This window comes from Pogoniulus pusillus, chromosome Z (genome assembly GCF_015220805.1).
Source record: "Pogoniulus pusillus isolate bPogPus1 chromosome Z, bPogPus1.pri, whole genome shotgun sequence".
Taxonomy (NCBI): domain Eukaryota; kingdom Metazoa; phylum Chordata; class Aves; order Piciformes; family Lybiidae; genus Pogoniulus; species Pogoniulus pusillus.
In genome coordinates this window covers 74,920,992-74,948,948 of record NC_087309.1, presented here as the reverse complement: position 1 = coordinate 74,948,948, position 27,957 = coordinate 74,920,992, and the positions used below count along the sequence as shown (strand labels likewise).

The following is a 27,957-nucleotide window of genomic DNA, read 5'->3' as shown; positions in this document are numbered from 1 at the left end:
TCTCTCACCAAAACATTCTAGCTTGCTTCAAACTAGCACAATGGGGTTTTCTAAAAGACTGGAAAAATAGTGGTTGGCAGAGGAAAAGAAAGCCTATTTGGTGTGCTGATCTATGGCAGGACATCGATGCATGACTGGAGAGAATTCCAGTGAAGGTGCGGCACGTAGATGCACACATGTGCAAGAGCAGAGCTACTGAGGAACAACAACACAACCAGCAGGCAGACCAAGCTGCTAAGATTTCTCAAGTTGATACCAACTCTGATCTTGACCTTGATAGGAAACACCGAGGTGAACTGTTCTTAGTTTGGTGGGCCCATGATTCATCTGGACATCAAGGCAGAGATACAACATACTGAAGGGCATGTGATAGGTCAATTGACTTATCCATGGACACTATCACCGAAGTCATTTGTGACTGTGACATTTGTGCTGCTATTAAGCAGGCTAAGCAAACCAAACCCTTATGGTATGGTGAGATATCGTCAAAGTACAAGTATGGTGAAGCCTGGCAGATTGACTACATCACTTTACCTCGATCTCGTTCTGGCAAGCAGTATGTGCTGACGATGGTAGAGGCCAGCACCGGATGGCTGGAAACCTATCCAGTTCCACGTGCTACTGCACGTAACACCATTCTTGGCTTGGAGAGACAGATCATGTGGAGACATGGAAGTCCAGAGAGAATAGAGTCAGACAATGGCACCCATTTCAAGAACAATCTTGTGAAAAACTGGGCCAAAGAGCACAGTATTGAGTGGATCTATCACATACCCTACTATGCACCAGCTTCAGGGAAGATTGAGTGCTACAATGGTTTGCTGAAAATCACCCTAAAGTCCATGGGGGGTGGAACTCTGAAAAACTAGGACAAACATTTAGCACAAGCTACCTGGTTGGTAAATAGTAGAGGTTCAGTAAACAGAGCAGGACCTGCACAATCAGATTTGGTCCAAACAGTAGATGGTGATAAAGTTCCTGTTGTACATGAAAAGAATCTGTTAGGGAAAACTGCTTGGGTATTTTCTCCTTTGGGCGAAGGGAAACCTGTCCGAGGGGTGGTGTCTGCTGAAGGTCCTGGTCATACCTACTGGGTAATGCAGGAGAACGATGAAAGCCAGTGAATTCCACAGAGAAATCTTTGAGAGGGTTTAAATTCAGAGTGTATAATACAAGCTGTTAGGAGTTTTCCGTTCTATGTACCATCAGTGTCCAACAACTGAAAGGACCTGAGAGAATCTGCAGTATGTGAGCATGAATTCAGTGTCATCTGGGAGTCCTTGTTCTCACCTTATCTGTGAGGAGACAAACTGTTTGCTGTTTTCTGAGCTTTTGAATCACCTTCATCTGAGATAGCCAGAATGAAGTGTGAACTGAAGTTGTAATACTCATTAGTATAAATATTGGTTTAGATTAGATCAGCTAGTTCTCCGCAACACTCTGAGTGAAATAGACATGGGTGGGTTGTGCTATCTTGGAGCTAGCTAGAATGTTTTGGTGAGAAGAACTAGATTACAGGCTGTTAAAGAGAAATAAGGGTGATGTCTACTTCACTCATAGGCTTGCTGAGATGTATAAGAACAGCAATCCAAACATAGATAGGAGAGTCACTCTTCGCCTGAGCTATGAGCTGCATTTTCTCTTCAACCTCACCCTCCATCTCTCTGATTAATCCACTTGCTTCCTAACTCCCCTGGCCAACCCTCCATTCTTCCTTGGGGCACAAGGCAACATCTGGGGTAAGGTAGAGGGGTGGGAGAAGGTGGAAGGGTGGTTGAAATCCCCTCCTGGGGACTCAGGTTTCTGGGAGGGGTGTTGCATTTCTCTATTACCTTTTACTTTGTGTATTTCAGTATATAGCTGTATATACTGTAAATATCTGCTTGTATATTGTGCTAAGCTGTAAATAATAAGCTTCATTCAAATTTCTGGAGCCGGCTGAGCCTATTCTGCATGATTTCTAAAGTGTGGGTGGGCAGGTAACAACCAGACCATCACAGAAGTAGTTATATATTTTGAAAATGAATTCTAATCATAAGCATTGCAATTGAAAACAAGCTCTTAGAATTTACTGTGTGATGCATAGACTTTTTAGTGCAGTGTGTATGTTAAATAGTCACTGAAGTTACACTACCAACCTCCCCTACCCTCATAAATGAGAGTCATAATTGTATTCCAAGCTGCAGGTTACAACTGAGACAGACTGCTAAATTCCCCATTGCCATGTATGTTTCCTAAATTCTTAATGCTGTATTTTGAATTACAGTAATTTTTCTTGGTTAAAAAAAAGTTGTATCAAACAGATATTTTTAAAACAAAGCAAATCGTATTACAGTTGGTTTTGTCCTTTGAAAAATATAGTAAAACATATTTAATACTGAAATTTCCCAGATGCAGCTGATACATTTTGTGTTTAATTAGTTTGAAACAAAATATGGGAGAATGTTACATTTGCCTCTTCATATAAATTAATTTTGGTCTGTACTTTAATTTTGTCTCCCTCCCCCCTTATCTCTGCACTACAGTGTGTTATAATCATGTTACATTAATTCATAATGGCTGGTAATATATTTAATTCTATAGGCTGTTCATCACTTTTTCAAAATCCCAGCTCTTGAGGACAAAATATTTTACACATATTATGATGTAGTTGTTTTAAGTAGTATCTCTAATACTATCTAGCACAGAAATACACGAGGAATTAATTTGTTTACAAAACACTGTCTTTTATGTTATTATATTTTATATTTTATGTTATTATATTTTATATTTTATTTATTTCTATTCTATTTTATTTGTATTATTAATACAAAATATTGTATTAAAAAACGTGTATCATGAAAGGAAGACTGATTGTATGGATCTTTGACACTGTTGCAATGAATCATTTAAAAATAATTCATTAAATCAGGTCAATACTTTTTCTGTTGCTTTGGGTCACATGTGAACAGTTTCTCTTTTTATTTTTTTTTTAATACTCTGGAGGCACATGAGAAGGAACCAGGTTTTAGTAACCTTTTAGAGGAGGAAGCACTCAGTAGGACTAATTTTTTTTCCTTACAAATTGTCTTTCTCTGTAATTTGTATGATTAGAAAAGAGAATCTCCAAAACTGGAGAAACTCTGACAGTTTTTTGTTGTTGTTTTGGTTTTTGTTTGGGTGTTGGGGTTTTTTGTTTGTTTTTAGTTTTGTTTGTTGTTTTTTCTTCCCCCCTCCTCCTCTCCCCTCCCCTCCCCCCAAGGGCTAGGACAAATATCACACTCCAAGACCAATGAGCACAGTATTTTATCTAACATTCCAGAAGAGTTAATGTGGCTTTATAACATTGTGACTCTTTCATTGTGTGTTTTACTTCACAGGTCTGTGTCATGTCACCTCTAACCTCCTTTGGTTTAAAAGCCCCATGATTTTCTTTTAACACTGTCCTATTCAGAAGATCCTTGAGGGATGCTTTACTATAGCTTTCTTCTTGTCCAGATTTTTGTTCTTTATTACAATATTTTTTTGTTGTACATTGTAATAAATAATTATCTAGTAGTTTTTAATGCACTTCTTTCTCACATGATACAGGATTAACCTTGCGTAGGCAGTGAAATGTCAAACAGTTGTGTTCACATTTATTTAGCAGTTGAATCTGAACTGTTTTCAAAGTACTATATATTCAGGAAGTAGATTCTAATGAGATTATTATGTCAAATGTTATTTTGACCTTTCTAAGTGAAAAGACCTACACAGGCTATTTTTCTGCCCTAGTAAACTCAAAACACCAGAAGTGTTCCCTGGCAGTAAGACCAATGGGCATGGCAGTATCCACTTCATTATAATTAAACTGGACTTACCTTCCAAAACAGGATGGCCCCATTAAATCTGGCTTATCTACATTCCACTCAATGTCTGTTAGGACAGAAAAATAATTTGGGAAACGGCAACTATCCCACATTCAAGTTGTGGGTACATTCATTACCCTGTTGGCACTGAGTAGCTCAACAGCCAAAATCCTTGGGATCCAGCAATAACACATTCTTCCCTTTTTCTTTAGGACCTCCTCTGATGTCAATACACAGAGCTTGCCTAACAGGAGAAGGTTTCATGTAATGAAAACCAGCAGCCACTTTTGCCCAATATAAAGCAGAAGGAAGTACTGAATTTACGTGTCTTTATAGAGCAAACTGAAATTATAAGCATTACACATAAGTTTGTGGAGTGGATTCAGTCTTCCTCTCTGTCTGAACAGACTAAAATATTTCTTGCTTCATGCAATGTTTTATGTTCTTTAGGCTGTGTTACCACTGCTCAAGCCATTGAATCTGCCATTTAGCCATAATCTGTGAAACAGTGTAAGATTTTTTTTTTTGATGGACAGAGAGAATGAAGGATGGATTGGTAATTCACTGGCATAGGGAAAAAGAGCATCCAACATCTGCTCCAAAAACTCTTTTATCTAGTTATAATGCACTGTAAATGTCAGATATTTGGAGCAGTGCTTCTGAGCAATTGGATGCTTCAGCTCCATTACTAATCCCAATAGCTTTGTGATTAAGACATCTAAATGACAAAAAAATAAAGGTAACTTTAATTTGCTTCAGGAAGAGCAGTGAGTTAACTTGATTTCCCTGCTTCTGAGGAAATGTTCCAACAAAATGACCAAGCAAGGGAGATAGCAAAAGGGTGAAACAGTGACCTTTCTATTTGCCAGGAAAATCTGGGACTTGCTGTGTTTTTGAAACAGCTTTGGCACCAGTCTGGAGAAAAAAAATTGAAGCCAGTCCTAACGGGAAGGAGATATATTTGTTTGACCTAATATTGCTCATCTCTTTTCTGAAGACAAGGTATCTATCTTCTGTCTTCAGCACAGCTCATAATAAGATTTACAGAATATATGCAGAAGATATGTGGGATTGTATTTGAGATGCTCATTTTTTTAAAAGCAGAGAGGATTAATCAGTAAATGTAATTTGGTTTTGACTACTAGAACTGGAGAGGTATGTAAACTTTCAAGCATGAGGAAGGCTTATGTACCTGATAGCTTTTATATATGTCAGCTAAAAATACTCTCTTTGCCCACTTCCTGCTACAGCACTAGAAGTAACTCTTCTTGGCTTCTGTAGGTAACTTAGGAGCCTGATCAGTATGACTTTCACCATCTGTGACCATGCATAAATGAATATCTAGACCACTGCGAAATTCAAACTCTTAATATTCAGCAGGATGTAATAATCTAATGCACTAGATGACTTTATACATTATATTCCTCTGTCAACAAAATTACTGCTTTTCAGTTCTTTTTATGAATAAACTCAGGGTTTTGTTTTAGTCTCTTCTATAAGTTCTTCACCATGTCTACAACAGTGACAAAAATCACATTTTCCTACTCAGTACAATAGGATACCTTAGTACTGATACAACAAACCTCTTTCTTTGTATATTACCTTTGGCTTCTCTGAAGTTACTTCAAAGAATCACAGAATCTTAGAATGGTCTGGGTTGGAAGGGACCTCCAAAGGTCATCTAGTACAATCTCTTCTGCAGTTAGCAGGGGCATTTTCAAGAAGATCAGAACCCTGTTGAGCCTCATTGAATATCTCCAGGGATGGGGCCCCAAACACCTTTGTGAGAAACCTGTTCCAGTGTTCCACTACTCTCATGGTAAAGAACCTGTTCCTAATACCCAATCAAAATCTGCTCTTCTGTAGTTTGAAGTCATTGCCCCTCATCCTATCACTACAGACATTTGTAAATGTCTCTCTCCATCCTTCTTGTGGGCCTCCTTCAGGTACTGGAAGGCTGCTATTAGGCCTCTCTGGAGCCTCTTCTTTTCCATGCTGAACTACCCTGGCTCCCTCAACCTGTCTTTGTAGCAGAGATGCTGCAACCCCCTGATCATTTTTGTGGCCCTCCTCTGCACCTGCTCTATCACGTCCATGTCCTTCCTATATTGAAGGCTCCAGATCTAGATGCAGTACTCTAGATGAGGTCTCATCAGAGAAGAGTGAAGTGGCAGAATCACCTCTCTGGATCTGCTGGCAGCACATCTTTTGGTGCAGCCTAGGGTGTGATTTGCCTTCTGGACTGCAAGCATGCACTATCTGCTCATGTCTAGCTTCTTGTCCCTCAGCAACCCAAAGTACTTTTCCACAGGGCTACTTTCTACCACCTCATCCCCCAGCCTGTATTGATACTGAAGATTGTTCTGGCCCAGGTGCAGAACCTTGCACCTTTCCAGCTTGTCCTGGTCTCTCTGGATGACATACTGTCCCTCTGGTGTATCAGCAGAACCACTCAGCTTGGTGTCATCTGCAAACTTGCTGATGGTGCACTCGATTCCTCTGTCTATGTAACTGATAAAAGTATTAACAGCATAGGTCTCAGTAGGAACTCCTGAAGGACACCACTTGTCACTGCCCTCCATCTGGACTTCAAGTCATTGAGCACTACCCTCTGGATGTGACCATCCAGCCAATTCCTTGTCCACTGATAAGTCCCCCCATCAAACCCCTATCTCTCCAACTTGTCCAGTAGGACGTTGTGGGGGACCATGTCAAAGGCACTGCAGAAGTCCAGAAGAAGTTGCCCTTTATCCACTGACATAATCACTTTATCACAGAAGGCCACTAGGTTGGTCAGGCAGTATTTGTCCCTAGTAAAGCTATATTGGCTGTCTTGAATCACCTCCCTGTCCTCCATGTGCCTTAGCACATCATCTAGGAGGGTCTGTTCCATGGTCTTCCAAAGCACAGAGGTGAGGCTGACAGGTTGGTAGTTCCCACGCACATAATTTTAGAACAAAGCACTGTTTTGCCATTGTTTGCTGGGAATCCTGCCCTCACAACTCACTCTGTGTTGTTATCAAATAAATCAGCTTTTATTTCTTATCGCTGTAATGTTGTGATAGGCCCATTTACTGAACCATGGCCTGCCAAACAAGTACAGGTTTTGTGGCGTGCATACAGAAGGGATTACCTGCATGTGAAGGCATAAAACTGGCCTAAGTGGACAGTACATTGGCAAGTATTTCAAGATTTTTATTCAAAACTGAATGTTATTGAGAAGATTTCCCTTTCTTTCAGTGTCACTTACTATTTCATACATCTCACAGAACCAGAGAATCACAGAATATACCTGGTTGGAAGAGACTTTAAAGATCATCTTCTCCAACCTTTGACTCAGCACTGAAGGGTGAACACTAAACCATGCCCCTAAACACCAGGTGTGCACACAGCTAAAAAACCTCCAAAGATGGTGACTCCATCACTGCCTTGGGCAGACTATTCAAATATTTGACAATCCTTTCAGTGAAGAAATATTTCCTGATATCCATTCTAAACCTCCCCTGGTGCAGCTTGTAACCATTTTTTTCAGTAATATCACTTGCCACCAAGAAGAGTCTGCCTCCCCTGCCTTGTTCCAAAGCTCCTTTCAGGTGGTTGTAGACTATGGCAAACATAGTATCACATAAATCTTTTAAAGAAAACAAAGATGCAGACCTATGATGCCTGAGGATTAAATCCCAAGTCATATAAAAACACAGTTGCACCAAAAAAAAAAAAAAAAATTGTGAAAAGACAATGTTCAGTCTCAGAGAACAGAAAGATGGGGGATATATGCCTGAAGTCTTTGCCTTCAACTTGGCAATCCAAGGTAAGTACTACCACAAGAAATACACACATACGTCAGCTCAGAAACCTGTAGACACAAAAGCAAACAAGCAGGTGAGCGTATTGATTTGAGTAGGAACTCCCTGTCTATTTAGAGAGACGCATTCACTCCTGGATAAAGCTTCTCCATTTCAGCTCTGGAGCTTGTCCACAATGAAAGCCACGAGATTTTGTTAGACTGTGAAGATCTTACTGCTTTGCTACTCTTAGCAGTTCTGAAATTGCGTAATGAAAATGTAGTGATGAAAATGTATAAAATCATGAACTGAGGTCCTTCAGTTATTTAGTATTTTTAAGCTAAACTTCATATTCCAAGTTACTTAATAGCTGTATTGCTCTAGATTGCAGGGAACATTTCACAAAATGTTTTGTTGACTAGACATATATTGGCAGTATTTTATGCTGTCTTTCTACAAAGTCTGACAAAATAGTAACAAAAAAATGGAAAGTAGTAATAATTTACTCTTATGGCATTCCCCATATCTCAGGCAGAGGAACACTTCATAGTTCTCATTTACAGTACATGATTTATTCTAAGGAGAGGTCAGATGGACATTTTGTGCTTTGCTGGATCACATACTTTGCCTTGGGCTATGTTTCAGTCAATAAGCAAATACTTTTTCAATAGCTGGATTTGTATTTTGTATAACACTGTCACAACTTCAGCATACACAATGTACATTTGCAGACAGACATAAACAAGAATAATTGGATCAAAATAAAAACAAAACCCCCAAACGAAATCTCGGATAAAATGTAATTGCTTCCAATGAAGTCTGATTTTGGAGTCCCACTTCAAAAAAATGAGAAGTCCTGATTTCTGCCAAGAAAGACAGATACGGGTTCTAATCAGACTACAAATACCCTCTCTCTTTTAATTTATTAATCTGAACACAACTTTTACATTTTCACTTTAATTCGGTATTTCAACAACGTACATTTCTGAATCACTGGTGATGGGATAGCAGTGCCCACGTACTTGGCACTGTGTAACCCCAGGACTACTTGCAGCCGATAAAAACTCTTGTGAACAGATACTGATGAATGCCCAGTGGATTTTACGTTTGATTGCTGCAGCATGTGTGAAATGCTTTTAACCTGTAAAGTTACCTGTTCTGTTAACAACGTATCGGGCAGAGAGGTGCGCCAAGGGCACATCCTGCCCTTGCACCTGCAGCTGCGGCCGCAAGTCCCGGGTTGGAGGGAGCCAGCAGCTGTCGGCTCCCCGCGCCGAAGCCGTTCTTGCCCGAGCGCCGCGGCCGGTCCGGCAAGGACAGACACCTGCCACAGCCTTGAGTCACCCCCTGCGGACCGCCCCCTGCTCCGCTCGGCCCCGCGGGGCGCCGGGGCGGAGCAGGGCGCGTCCCGCCCCGCCGGGTGGTAGGCGAAGTGGTGCCACCAAGTTGCCTTACTGCCGCTTGCTGCGTTCGTGCCGTCCCATCCCAACCACGGAAAGCGTATCCGCACCCCTGGTGCCAGTACGGCCGATGGATCCCAAGGCAGTGGGAGACGACCTGTCCCGCCTGCGTACTCTGTTCCTGGCCTGCGATGCCAACGGTTCGGGCCGCATAGAGCGGGAGGACTTCGCAGCGCTCTGTGCCGAGCTGCGGATGCGGCCGGCTGAGGCCGAGGCCATCTTCCAGCGCCTCGACAGCGACCGTGACGGGGCCATCACCTTCCTGGAGTTTGCACGCGGCTTCCGTGGTGCTACCCGGCGGCAGCCCAGTGGCGGCGAGCCCGAGGGCGAGGAGGAGGCGGCGACAGTAACACTGGTCACCGCGGGGTTGGAGCAGCCCTGGAGAGACTTCGAGGTGCGGCTAGGGGACGAGGCGAGGTACATTCCCAGGTAAGATCCGGGCCCCGCCGGCGCCGGCCCCCGGGCCTGACCCCAGGGCGGCAGCGGCAGGAGCGACTGCCCTTTGGAGCGGGACTCCGTCAGCGAGGGTACCGGGGTTGAGCTTGCCCGCGGGGAGCCTCGTGGCAGCCGGTCGCCTCAGCAGGCCTCCGAAGCCGGAACGGCCCCTCCCGTCAGCAGCTTGCCCCGGCGCTGATGCAATACCCTACTGGGGAACGGCCACACCAGGGTGCAGCTTGCCCCCTCACCTGTTGTGCTTGCAGGTGTCTAGAGACCTCCCCACATCTGCTTCCCGGTTTTGAGGGTTTCCAGCTGTTTTTCCAGCCTGCTTGCTCTCTCCTATTCTGCGGCTCTGCCACTGACCCGCGTGGTAGGAGCAGGCCAGTGAAACAACCGCACAGAATGCAAATTGCTGCCAGCTCCGCAAGTGAAACGTCCTCCTCCCGCTGTCTCCCGACCAGCATCATCTTTCTTCCACCGTTGGCGACCTTTCCTTGCAGCCAGATCACTACAACCCTTGCTTACGAGTTAGCGTGGTTCGTAAGGACAACTGTCGAGCTGGAGTCCGTGAGCGCGTTTGTCCCAGATGTCAGTGTCAGTGAGGTGAAGACAATTGATAGTGTCTTGGTTTGGGGTTAAATCCGATTACCACCGATCTCTCAATACCAAAATGGTTCCAGGCACATAATCACAGTTACCTACAGCTGAGGTGCTAAAAACGAAGACGAAAATATTTGCCATATAGAGTGATTCTCCGTCATTTAACGGTTGTAATTTAAGATGAAAAGAGAGAAGTCTGAGTTTAAGGGCTTGTCAGCTGGTTACGAGGCAGTTTAAAAAAACCCATACTTGAAAGTATCCAGAGAGATCGTCAAGTTGCAGTGAGTCCTATATTTGAGATACACAGAAGCTACTAAAATCCATGCTAGTTTTCCTGTAACTTTGGTGAAAATCCATTAGAACGTGCAGTTTTACAGTTGTTGTTTTACATAGCTCTTTTGCAGGAGCGTGTATCAATTGTTAGCAAATTGTTATGCCAGTGTCCATATAGTGCACGCCAAATTCTTACCTACTCTGGTTACTTGGTTCTAGGTACTTATAAATATGTGTTTGAATTGTGAGATGAAAAGTTTCTACAGAGAGATAGATTTTCGGTTACCTAACCTGCTACTCATGTGCACAACAGGGATTGATTTTCATATGAGACTTTGGTCTTACTGGAATGCTGTTGTTCAGACAGATTAGTAGCTTAATGCAGGTCTTTCTCATATAGTTTGTGATGTCTTCCTTGATACATGCTTGCTTTCTACAGAAAGACAACAATAACAAGAACAGAAGAAAGACTTAAAAAAAAAAAGTTGCAGGAGCAATGAATAATTTAACCTAAAAAAGCCAGGCAGAAACTCAACAGGAAATGGGAAAAAACCCTCACTTAGGATCAGTGGTCATTCGTGAAGCATCTATCTCCTTTTGGTAATAAGCCTATCTCAGTATCTTGGTTACTATGTTTGCAGCAGGAGTTTCAATATAATCCAATTGTTTGCTTAAGAGTATAGTAGGAGGGAAAAGGAATAGCCTTTGTTGGCTTAGTTTTGTAGATGTGTCCTTTAGCTTTACTAAATGACTGATGACACAATGTAAGTTGTGTTATAATCCTTGTATGTAAAAATTGCAAACAGAACTAAATTTTGATAGTTAAATATATATGTATTAAGAAGGAAGTAATTTGAAGTAAATGCTTCCTACTCATGTTTAGCATTATGAATAGCTTTGAAAATCCTTCATGTTTGTTTGTGGCAGCATCAGCTGAAGAGCAGAGGGCACTTTGTTTTCTCTTTTTTTACTTTTTCTGTCCTGAAGTGCAAGAAGCAGATCTGTGTTACAGCTCAAGGTTTTTCCATTTGTGGCTGACATTTTTGTTTATTTGTTTGTGTGTTTTTGAAGTGTATCTGTAAGCTCTTTTTTTTTTCTTGTGATTAGTCCCACTACAATCATTAGGATTGCTTGTGTAAGTAATGAATATACTGAAATAGCTTGAGAAGTCTGGACATGGGAGATATGTTAAGCAACGTAAAAAAAAATAGCCAATAAGAACATAATCAGAATTTTAAGAACAATCTGGTACTTAAAAAGATTTACTTAGTTTTTATTTATTCTTTTCCATTGTGCTATTGGTTCATTTTTTTTTTTTCAGGAGAAGGTAGTGCTTTGAATGACAGACCTAATTTGGAACACACCTGCATCCTCATAGCTGTAAAAAACAGTTGGCATCCACATTGTGGTTTATTACTATTCATATGTTTGCTGTAACACAGGCACTGAAAACTGTAAGAAAAGAAATGACAAAGAAGATCCTCAGACTCTGATAAATGGAGATAGTTGTCCGTATTTTTTTGATCATGTGTTTTTTTTTTGATATTGACCACTTTGAAGTTCAGCTCCTCAAAGTGCTGTGCCTTCTGGACCCAGCCAAGAAAAACGCTGGCTCCGGCGCCTTGATGCTATTGTGATGTGTACAGAGATAAATGAGGAAGGCATAGGCAGAAGGAAGTAGTGAGATAAAATTAGGACAGGAGAAAGTTTTGTGATAAAGACCTGTAGTCCCTGTCATGCCTGAGCTTGACTGAGCCCATGGAAATCAAGGGGAAGGTTTTCAGTGATACCATTCAGTCTCTTGTTTCTGCTTTTAAAAGCTCGAAGAAGCTTCCATAAATGTGGTGTGAAGCCCAGTGAGAGATCACTATCTTAACTCAGCCCTCAGCGAAGTAACAAACATAGGTGCAACCTTGTTTACTGACAGGTATTGCATCTTTCCAGATACTAAAGTGAGCATATACTACAGTAAGAGTATTTTGAATTTAGTTATTTTTTAAAAAGATAGTTCTATTATAGGATGTATCCTGCCTCTCTGTAGATTGCTATATCAGTTTCACATTTTTGTTAGCTTGTACTTCAAAACATCCAATCTTGTATTGCTGGCAAAAAAACTTCACTGAAAGCAAATTTTGAAATTTTAATGTCAGAGACCTTAAGCCAGAAAGAACAAAGAGGTAAGGCTTTGTGTGTTGAGTGTGTTGTATATTGTGAAATCACTCTGGGATAAACTGAATCCCTTTAAGCCCTACCAGGCTTTTTTTTTTTTAAATAACTGATAGGAAAAATAACTAAATTAGTTTCAACATGAAAGGCTTGATAAATCTAGAAAAGAAAGATTTTTAAAAAAATTTTTACTAATTTTGAGTTAAATTCTCTTGCTTCTGAGATTCTCATACTTTAGTGCTTTGGTTTTTAATCTCAGTGTCTGTCTTTCTTGTGATCTTGTAATTTGAGCCCAGCTATTCATGGGATTCCAGTCTCCTAATATGATTATTAAAACACACACGATTATTAAAACACTCCTAACACACAAATCCATGGGCCCCGATGGGTTGCTTCCACGAGTGCTGAGAGAACTGACTGATACTGCTGCTGAGCCTCTTTCCATCATTTTTGAAAAGTCACAGAGAGCAGGAGAGGTGCCTGATGACTGGAAGAAAGCAAATGCCACTCCGGTCTTCAAAAAAAAGGCAAGAAGGAAGACCTAGGAAAGGTGATGGAACAGCTCATTCTGGAGCTGAATACAGTCTTTTAATACATGGCTCCGTGGATGGTGTCACAACCACAAATTTGGGTTCTTTGACAATTGTATGATCTGTACAGCACTGGGGTTGTTGACACCAAACAGGAGACACCTCTCTTGAAGGGGAAATAGGGTCTTTGCAGAGGAAATTGCAGGGCTAATTGACAGGGCTTTAAATGACATGTGAAAGGGGAGGGGGATAATGTCATCAGGCTTCCAAGTGGCAAGTGGAAGTAGGGAGAAGTAACCTGGGATGAATACAAAGAAATTGCTTGTGCGTACAGAGATCAGGTTGGGAAAGCTAAAGGATAGCTAGAATTAAATCTGGCTATGGACATTAAGTGGAACAAGAAGAAATCCTTCAGGTATATTAGTGAGAAAAGGAGGACTAGGGAGAATGTGGGACCCTTCCAGAAGGGAAATGGAGAGCTGGTGACAAAGGATATGGATAAGGCTGAGGTGCTTAATGACTTCTCTGCCTTGGTCTTCACTTTCAAAGGCTCCAACCACAATGTCCGAGTCCCAGAAAGCAAAAGTAAGGACTGGGAGAAGGAAGACCCCACCTGGAGTACTGTGTGCAGTTCTGGAGCCCCTAACACAAGAAGAACATGGAACTGTTAGAGCAAGTCCAGAGGAGGGCCACGAAGATGATCAGAGGGCTGGAGCACCTCTGCTATGAGGACAGTGTATGAGAGTTGGGGCTCTTTAGCCTGGAGAAGGCTTTGGAGAGACCTTGTAGTAGCCTTCCAGTATCTAATGGGGGCCTACAAGAAAGTTAGGGAGGGACTATTTACAAAGTCTTGTATTGACGGGATGAGGGCTAATGGGTTTAAACTGGAAGAGGAGAGATTTGAGCTAGATGTTAGGAAGAAGTTTGTTACAGTGAGGTTGGTGAAATACTGGCACAGGTTGCCCAGGGATATTGTTGATGCTTCCTTCCTGGAGGTGATCAGGACTAGGTTGGGTGAGGCCTTGAGCAACCTGTTCTAGTGGGAGTTGCCCCTGTCTGTGGTGGAGGGTTGGCACTAGGTGATTTTTGAGGTCCCTTCCAAACTAAGCTGTTCTATGATTCTAACCACGTGGAAGAAAAGAGGGTTATCAGGAGTAGCCAGTATGGATATACCAAGGGGAGAGCTTGCTTGTCTAATCTGATAGCCTTCTATGAAACCATGACCAAATGGGTAGATGAAGGAAGAGCTGTGGATGTCATATACCTTCACTTCATCAAGGCTTTGTATACTGTCTCCCATAATGTCCTCCTAGAAAAGCTCAGGAGATGTAGCATACACAGATGGTCTGTGAGGTGGATTGAAAACTGGCTTGACAACAGAGTTCAGAGGGTTGTCATCAGTGACACAGAGTCAACCTGGAGGCCTGTGGCCAGTGGTCTTCCCCAGGGATCAGTACTGGGTCCAATTGTGTTTAATATCTTTATCAGCAACCCAGATGAGGGCATTGAGTATACTCTCAGAAAGGTCACTGGTGATACAAAACTGGGAGGCTGGCTGAGAGCTGGTCACTCTGTCCAGCCGTCCAGTGAGGCCTGGATAGGCTGGAGAGCTGGGTGAAGGCAAACCTCATGAAGTGTGTCCAGCAGGTCTAGGGAGGTTCTTCTTCCCCTCTACTCTGCCTTGGTGAGACCACACCAGGAATACTGTGTTCAGTTTTGGCTCCCCAGTTCAAGAGAGACAGGGAATTCCTGAAAAGAGTCCACTGGAGAGCCACAAGGATGACTGGGGGAACTGAGCATCTTCCCTATGAAAAGAGAGTCGGAAACCTGGGGCTGTTTAGTCTGGAGAAGACTGAGAGGGGATCTCATCAATGTCTATAAATTTCTGAGGAGTAGGTGTCAGGAGGACAAAGCCAATCTCTTTTCAGTGCTCTGCAGCAGTAAGACAAGGAGCAATGGCTACAAACTGGAACAGAAGGTTTCACCTCAACATGAAGAGAAATTTCTTTACAATGAGGGCGATGGAGCACAGGAACAGGCTGCCCAGAGAGCTTGTGGAGTCTCCTTCTCTGGAGACTTCAAAACCCGCCTGGAGGCACTCCTGTGCAAACTACCCTAGGTGGCTCTCCTTTGGTAAGGAGGTTGGACTCGATGATACCTGCAGGTCCCTTCCAACCTCTAAGGTTCAGTGATTCTGTGATTATGGTAGTTCTCCCGCAATTGTGTCACCTGGAGCTATGCGGAAAATCTGAATCTGGAGGATGTGATGAAATTAAAAGTGTTTTTTTCTAACATGAGATACCTGAATTGGGAAGACAGCCAATAGTCATGATCTAGTTGATTGGATCGGGCTGGGTGATAGGTTGGACTGGATGATCTTGGCGGTCTGTTCCAACCTGGTTTATTCTATGATATACTGTTGTGCTGTAGAAAATAAATAAGTCCAAAACCTATCGTACTCTTGTTGTCAGGAGCCAGGATGGATTTTTGCCAAAGTCAATACAGAGCACACCATCAACTCTTATCAGGAACTTGTGTTGGCTTTCAAGAGATGATGAGCTGTGATACCAGCACTGAAGAGATTTCCTTAGAAGTTTAAGTGTATTCCCTGGACCAGTGATAAAAGCAAATCCTAAGAAAAATGTGCTGGTTCCCCACTTGGTCACTGTGCTGGAGAGGATATCTCTGCTGTAAGAATGATGCATATTGCCTTTTAATGCATCTCACAACAGGGGTTTGACAAATGTGCTTTTCTGCAAGTGTGATAAGTGACTTTGTATGAGCTGGAAGAGTTTCTGAGCTGCCTTAGGTTTTACTGCTCTTCCGTTTTCTTTGTTTGGTTGGTTTGTTCATGTTTGGTTGTGTTTGTTTGTTTGTTTGTTTTTTCCCCTTGCTTTCCTTGGAACAGCTTCTCTGCCAAATAACCCTAGCATTCATTTTCCTAGTGTTTTTATGTCACACATCCATTTATCATAACCATATTCATTGGACTTTCTCCTTTTCCACAGATTTCATCTTTTGCTCCCTGTACCACAGCCTTTTTCACTCTTGCTTCTCTGGCTCCAAATCACACCTGTTTTTAGGAAAGGAAAAGTAATTATTCCTTGGAAACATTAAAAAGTCCTTTCCCTGGGAACCAGCTGTTTCATCACCTTTCCGGAGATGGAGATGAGGCTGACTCACCTGTAGTTTTCTGGGTCTTCCTTCTTGCCCTTTTTGAAGACTGGAATGACATTGTCTTTGCTCCAGTTCCCCAGGCATCTCTCCCATGCTGCATGATCTTTTCTTTTACCTCCACCTACAACAATGGAAATTAGTTTCCTGTTTCTTGAAAGATATCTGGGCTAAGAAAACAAAAAGAAAGTATTTGGGGACCTTAAGTGTGCAGGATAAGAAAGATGTGAAGGCAGAAGTCAGTAATTTTTCAAGAGATGCTGTTGAGAAAGATAAAGATGTTTGGTCTGATTTTCTTAGCTCTCAGTACAACCTTCTGCCAGCTAATCCTGACAGTTTAAGTGAGCTAAATTTTTACCTTGTTTTGCTGCTTTGTTCTGCACATGTGAGCCCTGGAATTATGCTGCTCACCTCGTCAGTTTCCACCTTTCTGAAGCGCGGACTGAGACAAACATAAGTAAAATAGAAACAGAGGAAACACTGAGTCTTTACCATGTGCATGAGGGAAGGTGGCTTTGGTTTCTTCTGACTTTTGATTAGCATGATACACTCCTTAAATCTTTGGTGGAAAACTATACTGAAAATACTGCCCATGGGGTCAGACTTAGGGGCCTGTGTAGCACAGCATCTCCTCCTTGGGAACTGCATGGAGAATGCATGTAAGATACTGAACAACTGCAGGATTAATAAATTATTTAATAAATTGCATCAGCTCCTTTTGAGCTATATTCAGAGTGTGGATCATTAGACATCACTGTTCAGCAAACCAAAATAATGCTATGAATTGATGCAAATTAGCATAGATCTGTGTGTTAACTTAAATTGTGCCACTAAGTATCATCTAAATATATGGCATCTCTAATCCCACTGTTTTTTCCCCTCTTTCTTCTACATGTTTTATATTCTACCATGTCATTTTAAATCTGTCATGTTACAAATTGTGTTATCATCTGGACAGGGTTGTTTTTTTTTTCCTGTAACTCAGGAATTTCATGAAACCATGTGAATGCAGGAACTTTGCTTACGGTAACTCGTATGTAAAGTTGTGCAAATACTCACTAATTACACTTACTAATTGTTAAATTTACAGACAGCTTACTTTTATAAAGCTTTGAGATGAAGTAAGGTAAAGCCAGAGCAATACTTGTCCAGAATATTACATTTCTTCAGATATTAGTGTTTTGTGTCTGTATTTTGGAGAAGCAAGAAGGGCACAAATGGTAGGTAGTGCAACCATCGTGCAAGATGGTTCGAAGGGGCAGTTACTTTCGTATTGTATATAAGAAAATACTCATTCTATCTATTACTGTTTGCAAATGACTACCATTGTGTTAGTAGTAAATTAAAGGCATGTAGCTAAATCTATTTAAAAGTGATTTCAGGATTTAAAGAAAGACCAGTTTAAAAAGGCAGACCCAAGCATTTCTGATTAATTTTGCTGAAACTAAAGTAAGAGCATTCTAGTTGCCTTTTTGTCCAGCAGAAGGCTAGATTGTTTAGAGTTTGTGCCTCAGCTTGATGAAATCCATTTGTGAACTCTTCATTGGTGTATGATTTGAAATAGCTGATAAATTTACAGGAAGAAACAGCATGTATTCAAGAGGATCTGGAGACAAAAAAAAAAAAAATCAAATTGGGAAATATTAATGGCAACTAATCTTGTCCTATTGCAGTGGTGGCACTGATATTCACCAAAGCACAGTGAAAATGTCTGAATATGTGAAAGAGACAGTTCAGAACATTTTGTCTCATAATTGTTAAATACTTACTGCGTATTGCTATAGAGTATATATATATAATTTCATCCTTCTAAAGTCTTGCATAATGTAAAATATTATCACATTGTGCTTGCTGCTAATTCATCACAGATACTATAAATTATTAAGTCAATACAAATCACATTAAAGTGTATTGCTTCTTACTGAAAGCATACATGATTAAGCAGAGTCCCATAATATTTGTTTCATAACTCTAATTTCTCCTACTTTTTTTTTTTTTTTTTTTTTTTTTTTGGTGGCTGCAGTAGTAATTGAGTTGTTTTCTAAGTAAGAATTCCAGTGAAGTTGCCAAAGGAGCATGTTAAGTGTCCCTCAGAATTTCAGTGGCCAGTTTTAGCCTAAGAGTCGTCCAGGCCCTTTCCTGGATCTTGCAAGGTTGTGACTGTATGGATATTGTTTTGCGTCATAAAACTGGGTTGCTGAGATATTTTGAGTACATCTGGATGATAGGTGGTCACTAAGCTAAAGAAGAGTAAGTACAAAGAGAGTTTGTTATTGCAGAAGAATAAACTCACAGTAACTACTTTATGCTTTTGACTACTGCATCTTAAAGCAGACTTATCTGTTTGGCAAAGACTCAGCTGCAAGGAGATGCCAATTTCTGCCATCAGTTCTGGTATGAGTATTTGCATACACTTTGAAAAGAAGTTGCAAGAGGGACTGGCTGTGCCATTCTTGTAAAGAGAATGAAAGATACTAAGTATGTTATGATATTCTACTGCAGATCTCTGCTGCTCCTGGCATAAAATATAGTAAACAAAGGCTCTCAGAACAATAGGGTTTTTTTTGTTTGTTCCCCCCGCCCCGCCCTACTCCCATCAGCATTAGATATTATCCCTTAGATTTTTATACTTCATTATTAATCTGTAAGGTAGGAGGCCTCTGATATTAGCATTATGCTTGTGCTATCTTTGGACACAGAACTTTTAGTACAGTTTGAGGTACAGCTAGAGCTTAATTTCGTTTAAAGGCAGCAGCTGATTTATCCTGCATAAGTGAAAGGTAAGAATACCAGTGTAACCTTGAAAAAGGTTATGTAGGTCCATGAAGATCCAACCTCAATTCAGTGACTCATGTTTTGGAATAGAATAAGGAAAACATTAGGTAAGGAATATTTTGTGTTAATGTCAAGTAACAAGTAAATTTCCTGCTATTTCCTTGCTTCCTAGAAAGTTAATAGGCATCTTCTTGGTGAAATGTAAAGGAAAGGTAAAGGGAAAAAGAAAATTTCAGAACTCAGATTTCACGTTTGTATTTTGTGTTTCTAGAAACCATACATGTTGACCTAGATTGTGCTGAATTTATCTGCTTTGGAAGATTGATAATATCTATTCATCTTGTGGTGGCTGTTGCTATTTCTGTTTTACAGGTGACTTATTTAAAGAACTGTCTGCATATTCATGCTGTTTGAAGAAATGTCACCTTTCAGCAGCTAATTCCGGATATACACTATGCCTACTTATATCTAAAATTTTAAACTATTCTAAATACTTTACTGCAGTCTGCAGCTCTGAAGGGCAACTGCCAAAGTACTATGAATTTTACAAAATGCAGCATTCATTACCAGCTCTTAGTTCAACTACAAAAAATAAACAGAATTTCAAAAGGAGAGACTACACAAAAGCTGTATTTTGTGATGATTCAAGTACAGCCATGCTTCAGATTTCAGCCCACCCAATGTTAATGAATATGTGGTAGGAATTTGGTTGTTTGTCCAATCACCTATACTTGGAAATCAGTGTCTAAATGCTATAAATCTACTGTACACTTGAAATTTAATTAAGATCTGATGAACCTCAACCTCAGACTTATTTTGTGATGTACACTATCATAAAAAATCATTCCAAAACTCTGCTGTGCAGTAAAAACTTCAGTGCATGAGTTACACCTTTGTTGCAATAGCACAGAATGAAAGGAGGGCAGATTTTAAGTCTACATGAGATTTTTTGCTTTCCCCCTCTAGTTTTAATATTTCTGATGATGCTGATAGTGTTGTTTTGGTGGAAAGCTGCTGCTAAGGAAGATGTTCTTAGCAGATTTTAAAATGTGAATTATTAATTGAGTAAACATATATGTGGGGAGTTCTTTAATGATGGCTTATTTGTAAATAATATCTGGAAATACTGAGTAGAGCTAAAGCATTATCTTTTGTAAAGGAGCATCCTTGCAAGACAAACATAGAAATCCTTCTGGCATCAGTAAATTTGTATTTCTTTGTGCTGCCATTATATGTCTGTGTATTGAAATGAAAGGATTTTAGCTGGAAATAGACTTCGGTCTCCTGAAATACCTAAGTTGTTTTAAATGAAAATCTGATCTATAGTGACAGTTACGGTCTTGTTTTAATAATGTCATTGGGGAAAATCACACAGAAGCAGAGTGCTATACTGTTGATAATCTTAAGTTGTTGCATTGCTTCAAGTGGGAAAAAATGCAGAGAATGTACACTGATTGTTGCAATCATGCATATGGTGATGGTATTAAATAGCACTACCTCCACAGAAAGTTAGGAAAACAACTTGTATATAATAAGGAGGACCAGTTAAATCAGTGTTAGACTATGTAGTGCTAGACTGGAACTTGCAAAAGACTATTTTTGCTTGCATTTCTGCCGCTGATAGGCTATATTCCCTCATTACTGTTGCGGAGGCAGGAATTAATATGTGGCCGAGTCGGGAAATTATACAAAAATATTTAATTTTATTTCCCAAAAACCCACCCCCAAAACTATATATACAAAGATTAATTTAGTTTAATTAGCAGATTCAGTCGCATGAGAATTACCTACAGGGATACTATCAATAATCTGACTATTTTGGAAGTCAGAAGTTGGAAAAGGCTTTAGCTATTAATTAATAGCGGTTTCTTACTAAAGTGAAGCTGAGCCAAATAACTCACGATTGGGCTGGCTTGCTCGAAGTCTGTCTTTCTCCACCTTTCAGCGGCTGCAGGTGAAAGATTAAGAGTCGTTAAGGGTCATTAGGCTCACAAAGGTATCAATGGGAAAGCAAATCCTTTGAAGGTCTCTCTGCAGTCAAGGCGAGGAGAGTATGTGATCTCAGGCAGGCACATAAGTCCAGGCACAGGCAAACTCCAAAGCGGGAACCCCAAAGGCGGGAAGATCCCCCAATATTTATAACCTTCGCTAGACAAAGGGCAGAGTTACCACACCTTAGGCGTGAAAGCGCACGGCCAATCCCAGCCTGGCTCCAGCGCGGGAACTCATGGAGCAGTCCTCACCCCCGTCACGGCTGCAGGGCAGGCGAGGGGGGAGGGAAACCAGGCGGCTTTCCCTTTTCTTCCCCAGAAGTCTGGGCAGGAGAGGAATTTAGGGGTACAGGACTCCAGGACAATTACTATCTTGCTGCCTCAGCAGACCTGATCTCCTTTCCTTCATTTTCAAATTGAATTTAAAAATTCTTGAATACCCTTTCATATTCTAGAATGTAGTCAGTGGCAGTCACCTTTGTAGTACCTTGAGACTGCTACTTTGTGTAATGCAATGCTCTCTAGCTTATTGTCTTGTGTTAATACAAATAATGGAATGTAGCTGGCACATAACACAAAAAGCTACATGGTGTTGCTAGAAATCAGTGCTTTGTGTGTAACAACCTGTCTAATAATGTTTTGATCCTTATGTTACTCTTTGATTTTGTATCTTGTCAAGATTATTTGTTATGACACTTAAAACTGTGTAAATGAATCTAGATGAAATGGAAATTGGAATATAGCATCCCTTCCTTGGGGCAGCTTTTATGAAGCAGTGTAAATTTCACAGGGACAACAATGTTTTTGTTCTTCTGTACAAGCTATATTGGTTATCTTTCATATGAGAATTGTATAAAGAATTAACTTCTTAAAATAATGAATTTGTTGGGATGTAAAATAGGGCTGACATCATGACACGTGCAATCATCTGTACCAGATGCCAAATGGCAAAAGGAAGACTAGAGAAGGTGTGGACCCCCTCAGAAAGGAAATGGGAGAACTGGTGACAAGTGATGTGGAGAAAGCTGGGGTTCTCAATAGCTGATTTACTTCAGTCTTCACTGGCAAGGGCTCCATCCACACTGCTGAAATCACAGAAGAAAATGGCAGGGGCTGAAAGAGGGAACTGTCCAATGTAGGTGCAGATCATATTCCTGACCATCTGAAGAGCTTAAGAGTGTGCAAGTCCATGGGATCTGACAGGATACAGCCATGGGTACTGAGGGAATGGCAGATGAGATTTCTATTATATTCCAACAGTCATGGCAGTCTGGTGAAGTTCCCAGGACTGGAAAAGGGGAAATATAACCCCCATTTTCAAAAACAGAAAGAAAGATGATCCAGGGAGTTATAGGCCAGTCATTCTCACCTCTGTGCCTAGTAAGATCATGGAGCACATCCTCCTGAAGGCACTACTGAGGCAGAAGAATAATAAAAAGGTGATTGGGTACAATCAACCCAGCTTCACCAAGAGCAAATTGTGCCTGACAAACCTGGTGGCCTTCTATGACAAGGTCACATCAGTAGATAAGGGGAGGGCAGATGATGTAATTTATCTGGACCAGGGCAAAGCCTTTGACACTATACCACACAACATCCTTGTCTTCAAGCTGGTAAAATGTGAGCTTAATGGATAGACTGCTCGGTGGATAAAGAACTGGCTTGATGGCTGCACCCAGAGAATGGCTGTCAATGGGTTCATGTCCAAGTGGAGACCAGAGACAAATAGAGTACCTCAAGGATGAGTACTGGGACTGGTCTTGTTTAACATCTTCACTGTTAACATGCACTGAGTGCACCCTCAGCAAGTTCACTGACGACACCAAGCTGTGTGGTGTGGCTGACACACTGGAGGGAAGGGATTCATCCAGAGAGACCTTGACAGGATGAGGTTCAACGGGACCAAGTGCAAGGTCCTACATCTGGGTAGGGGCAATCCCAAGCATCGATATAGGCTGGGCAGTGACTGGCTTGAGAGCAGCCCTCAAGAAAAGGATTTGGCGGTGGTGGTCGATGAAAAGCTCAGTAAGAGCCACCAGTGTGCACTTGCAGCCCAGAACGCTGACTGTATCCTGGGCTGCATCAAGAGAAGTGCAGACAGCAGGGCAAGGGAGGTGATTCTCCCCCTCTACACCACTCTCATGAGACCCCACCTGGAGTACTGTGTCCTGTTACGGAGCCCCTATTACAAGAAGGATATGGATATGCTGCAGCATGTCCAGAGAAGGGCCACAAGGATGATCAGAAGGATGGAGCTTCTCTTGTATGGAAGGAGATTGCATTGGGATTGTTCACTTTGGAGAACGGAAGACTCTGAGGAGATCTTATAGTGGCCTTCCAATGTCTGAAGGGGGCTTACAAGAAAGCCTGTGTAGTGTTTCTTAGGATGTCAGGTAGTGACAGGACATGAATCCAAGCTGTAGGAGAGGAGATTTGGATTAGACATTAGGAAGAAGTTCTTCCTGATGAGGGTGATAGACACTGGAACAGGTTGCCCAGGTAGGTGGTGGAAGCCCTATCCCTGGATGTTTTTAAGGCCAGACTGGATGTGGCTCTGGGCAACCTAATCTAGTGTGAGGTGTCCCTGCACATGGCAGTGGTGTTGGAAGTAGATGATCCTTGAGGCCCCTTCCACTTGTGACAATTCTATGATTCTATTGAGAGAGCTGTACTCTTAATATCCCATACAGCTCCCCCTGCTGCCACATACTGATACAAGGGATGCAAATACTGGAGGTTCAACAGCTGGAGGAACATCAGGAGGAGATATGATCACTTCTCTCTCCCTCCCTATAAATATCCATTTAATATAGGTAGTTGACATTTATACTCATGTTGATTTCTTGTGCAGCCTCTTAAATTCATAAACATCTTAATGGATTATGAGTACCATTAAAACCTCTAAGAAACTTGATATACTTTATGGGTTACTTCAATGGCATGCTTTTCAGTGCACCATGAATGGAAGTTAAGAAAATTTACTTAAGCTAACAATTTTCTTTTCCTGTAACAATATTAAAGTAAAGAAGCAGAAAGGGCAAACGGTTTAGAAGAACTGAGTCATACTGGTCTGAATCTTTGAAGTACACATCTAATTTGCTAGATTTTAGAACTGTGTAAAGGGATAATACCATAATTTGTAGTACATTTTTCAAACCTGTCATAGAACATTGCTCAAACTAAGTGTTAAAAAGGTATCTTTCTTTTTCAGACAAGAGCAGGTCAGTGTTCTGTATCAGAACATACACATAGTGGAACCAAGGTTAATCCAGCCATATGAACATGTCATTAAGAACTTCATCCGAGAGATCAAACTGCAAAGCACAGAGATGGAAACCTTGGCTATCGCAGTGAAAAGGTACAGTGAGTTGTGTTCTAGTTCATTATGCAGTTCGACCCCATATTCTTGGGTTAAACTGATGGAAGTTAATGCTAAAATAGGTCATGCAGAGTATTTACATGACCTAATTTCAAATGTTTATTTGTATGCACACATGTGTATAAGCACATACAGCAGCTTGCAAATGATTCCTCATTCTTATTTTGGATAAAACCTTGATAGATTTTTAACTGGTTCTAACCATGCACTTAATATCTTTAATAATTTTGACTCCTTTTGTTTGGCTGCAACTTTAAGTTTTACTGTACATGCCCATTATGCTTTCAGTTTAGAAATGTCTTTTTTATCTTCTTCAGCTTCAAAGGGTGTATTTAGCTGTTGTAGCTACTCAACATTTGAACTCTCACATCATTACTGTCAAAACTAAACAGATTAGCTCAGGACAGAGATCCTGTGTGCATGGTAATAGAAGTTGCTGTAGTAACCCTTTTAAAGTCTCTTCATATGATAACAGGATGGGAGAGCTTTTATATCTGTAACTTAATTTTACAAATGCAGATGCGGTGTATTTCATGATAATCATCAGTTGCCAAAGATTATTTAAAATCTGATTTGTTTGTATTGTCAAATTAATTTGTGATTGTAGTTCCCAACCATATCAGTTTCAAGGTCTGGGCAATGTTAAACTGTTTCCATGTCTGTCTAATTTATTTCACCTGAGGTAGGCAGATGTGTTTCACACAATGTTTCCATCAAGTCAGAAGGCAATTCCTAAGACAGTATTTAATTTTAAATTTCAGAGCTCAGGATAAAGCAGCAGCTCAGCTTAGTGAGCTGGAGGAAGAGATGGAACAACGTATACAAGCTGCAGAGCATAAAGTTAAAAAGGAAGTGAGTATTTTATATTTATGGAATTTAATAATTACCAAGCTCCCAGTGGTTTTAAGCAGGATTGATGGCCATGTATGTTCTTGATCCTAATGGGCCAACTCAAAGCTGCTGGAGGCAGGGTCTGGCTGAAGAGAAGTCATCCATGAGATTGAAAACATATTCCTGTAATGATTTCCTAAAGAGGAACAGCTGCTTAGATGTAATTAAACAGGAAAAAAACCCATATCTTTCTGTTTTGTGAGAATATGATGGCCTAGAGGAGTTTATTTCTGAGACCAGTATTGAAAACAGATTGGAGAAAAGGATAATTCACTATATGGAATCTAGTTCTCCTAGTAGATAAATATATGTAGAAATTGGTGCTTAGATAATTTGTTTCTAATATGTGTATATGTGTGGAGTGGTGATCTTTTCCTACTCTGCAACTGTATTTTAGAGGGTTATAGATACCAGAGAGGGTAATTAGGATGAGAGACTGTGAGGGCCTGGACTTGCCAAAGTTGAGGGGAAATTCTCTTTCACTGTGCTCAAGTTTTAGCCATTGTTTCAAAACAGTCCTTGCTGTCTTGATGGAAAACTACAAGAATCTTCTTTCTCTTACCAACTGAAAAATATATTACAGCCACATGTACGTGTCTGTGTAATTCTAAGCAGAGAACCACGTGGTAAAGCCACTCTACTTATGTTGGCTGCTTCACGCTGAAGCAGTAGTAAAGTCACATAGGAAAAAAAAAGCAACTTTATACTTTCCATAAGAATGTAACACACTGTGAAAATGTTTTAATGTGGACATAAGAAATGCATTAATTAAAATTTACTGTGAGCATAATTACTGCTTTGTAGGACACACAGTATACTGATTGTCTTTATTTTTGACATGGATTGTTTCACCAAAGCTGTTGCAGAATCAGAAGTATCATGGTGCAGTCTTCCAACTTGCTGGTTTTAAATAGTTCACAGTAATTGATATGATTGATATGTAAAGGTAAATGGTATTCTACTAGGTTTGCTTCAAACAACATCTTTCTCTATACAAGAGGAAACACTCTTACCAAATCATAAAAGTTAATTGTTTTCCTAGTAGCATAATAACAAACAAACAAACGAACAAAAAACGTTAAAGATATTGCCACAGGAAAGAAAAGCATATTGTAATGTTTTTAATGATAGTGCAACTCTCAGCAGAGGAAAAACTTTCAGTTTCCAGGCAGACAAAACATTTATATTTAGAAAACAAATGCTTTGGAAAATTCCTAGTCTTCAAAAAGTGATAGAACATTGAAAAAAGTCCTGAAAAACTCTTTTTCACTACTGTAAAAAAGATGAGTAGGATATGTGTAATTGCTCAGTCTGAGAACATCCACATGTATGTGCTAGCATTGTGTAAAACCAGTTCTGTTGTGTATTACTGCATCTAGTCTGCATTTCTCATTCTGAAAAGTTCTCAAATTGTCAGTGAGTTGCGTGGATTGTGATTTCATTGTTCACACCTAGATATAGGTGTAAAGATGAGCTGTAACTTATTTCTCACAACACTCTTCATTTTCATTTCTGTATGTTCTCTTGAGCTCGTAGTTCCACATACTCCACCTGCTAAAACACCCTGAAAGTAAATGTAAGATATTTACTATGTGGGATTGTACTAAACCATTAATCTTAATGCCTGTACTCAAGGCTGTTGACGGTGATCTGACTCATGCCACCGTGATGCTTGCCTGTGTTTTGTTCTTCAGGGAAAGCAAATAGTTACCAAACAATACCGAGGAGTCCTATAAAAATGCCAACAGTAAGAGAAACTTAAGCTAATTATTTTGATCATTGTTTTGACACATGGATTATAATTTAACACATGGCTGTCAGCTTCACCTACAGGAATGCACTGAATTCCATACCCATGAGTGAGTGTCCTTTCCAAGTGAAAACTCAACTTGTCTCGTTGGTACCTCATATCATATCACTGCTGCATTCTGATTTCTTGTGTTATGAAACCGGTCACTGAAGTCCCTGGGGAGTGGCTGGAGTGAGTTAGACAAATACTTACCTACTGCATGCAGAACATACCATTATTCTTACTGTGCTTTACGTAACATCCTCTAAAAATCTGTTTCAATTAAAATGAAACTCAGAATATCATACCTGCTTTAATCAAGTATCATCTGAATATAAAGGTACTGTCTCCAGCATGCCTTTTACTGAACGTGGGCCTGTAAGTTCCCAACACTTGGAAGTGAAAGAATTGTAAAGACAACCAGAAGTAAATAAGTAAGTGATGGTAGCACAGTAGTGCTGCTACTTAGCATGCTGTATGCTGTGCCATAGAAACCTGGTTTGAAAAAAAAAGAAGATAATGCCCTAATTTTGTGCCAGTGTGGCTGAAACATCTGTATATGCATGACACGCCTAAATTTATACAGAAATTAAATACAAATGCTTTGTCTTGGTTTTTTTTTTTAAATTTTAAGACATCAAGAGTGTTAAATACAAGAGACTGGGATGAATAACAAACACTGAGCTGTTCTGTATTTTTGCTTACGCCTAACAATGTTATTCTATGATTGTTTTTTAAGTGGACTGCAATTAGAGAATTAGAACCTGTGGACCTTAAGGAAGGGGCAGGTTGAAGTAATGGAAATATAAAACTGCATGCATTAATCTATGGAGAAAGTGTGTGATTTCCAAACTGATGAATGCAGTTTTCAGTGAATGT

At 40.6% G+C, this 27,957-nt stretch overlaps 1 protein-coding gene across 1 annotated transcript in view; it reads left to right on the top strand.

Annotated features, from left to right (window-relative positions):
* The first annotated feature begins 9,081 nt into the window (after positions 1-9,081).
* Positions 9,082-27,957, top strand: part of RASEF (RAS and EF-hand domain containing) — a 39,231-nt gene continuing 20,355 nt past the window's right edge. Inside the window, exons 1-3 of the mRNA XM_064140201.1 lie at positions 9,082-9,501; positions 24,231-24,377; positions 25,160-25,250. Coding sequence (XP_063996271.1) covers positions 9,143-9,501; positions 24,231-24,377; positions 25,160-25,250 — 597 coding nt within the window. The 5' untranslated portion in view covers positions 9,082-9,142. The remainder of the gene's footprint in view (positions 9,502-24,230; positions 24,378-25,159; positions 25,251-27,957) is intronic.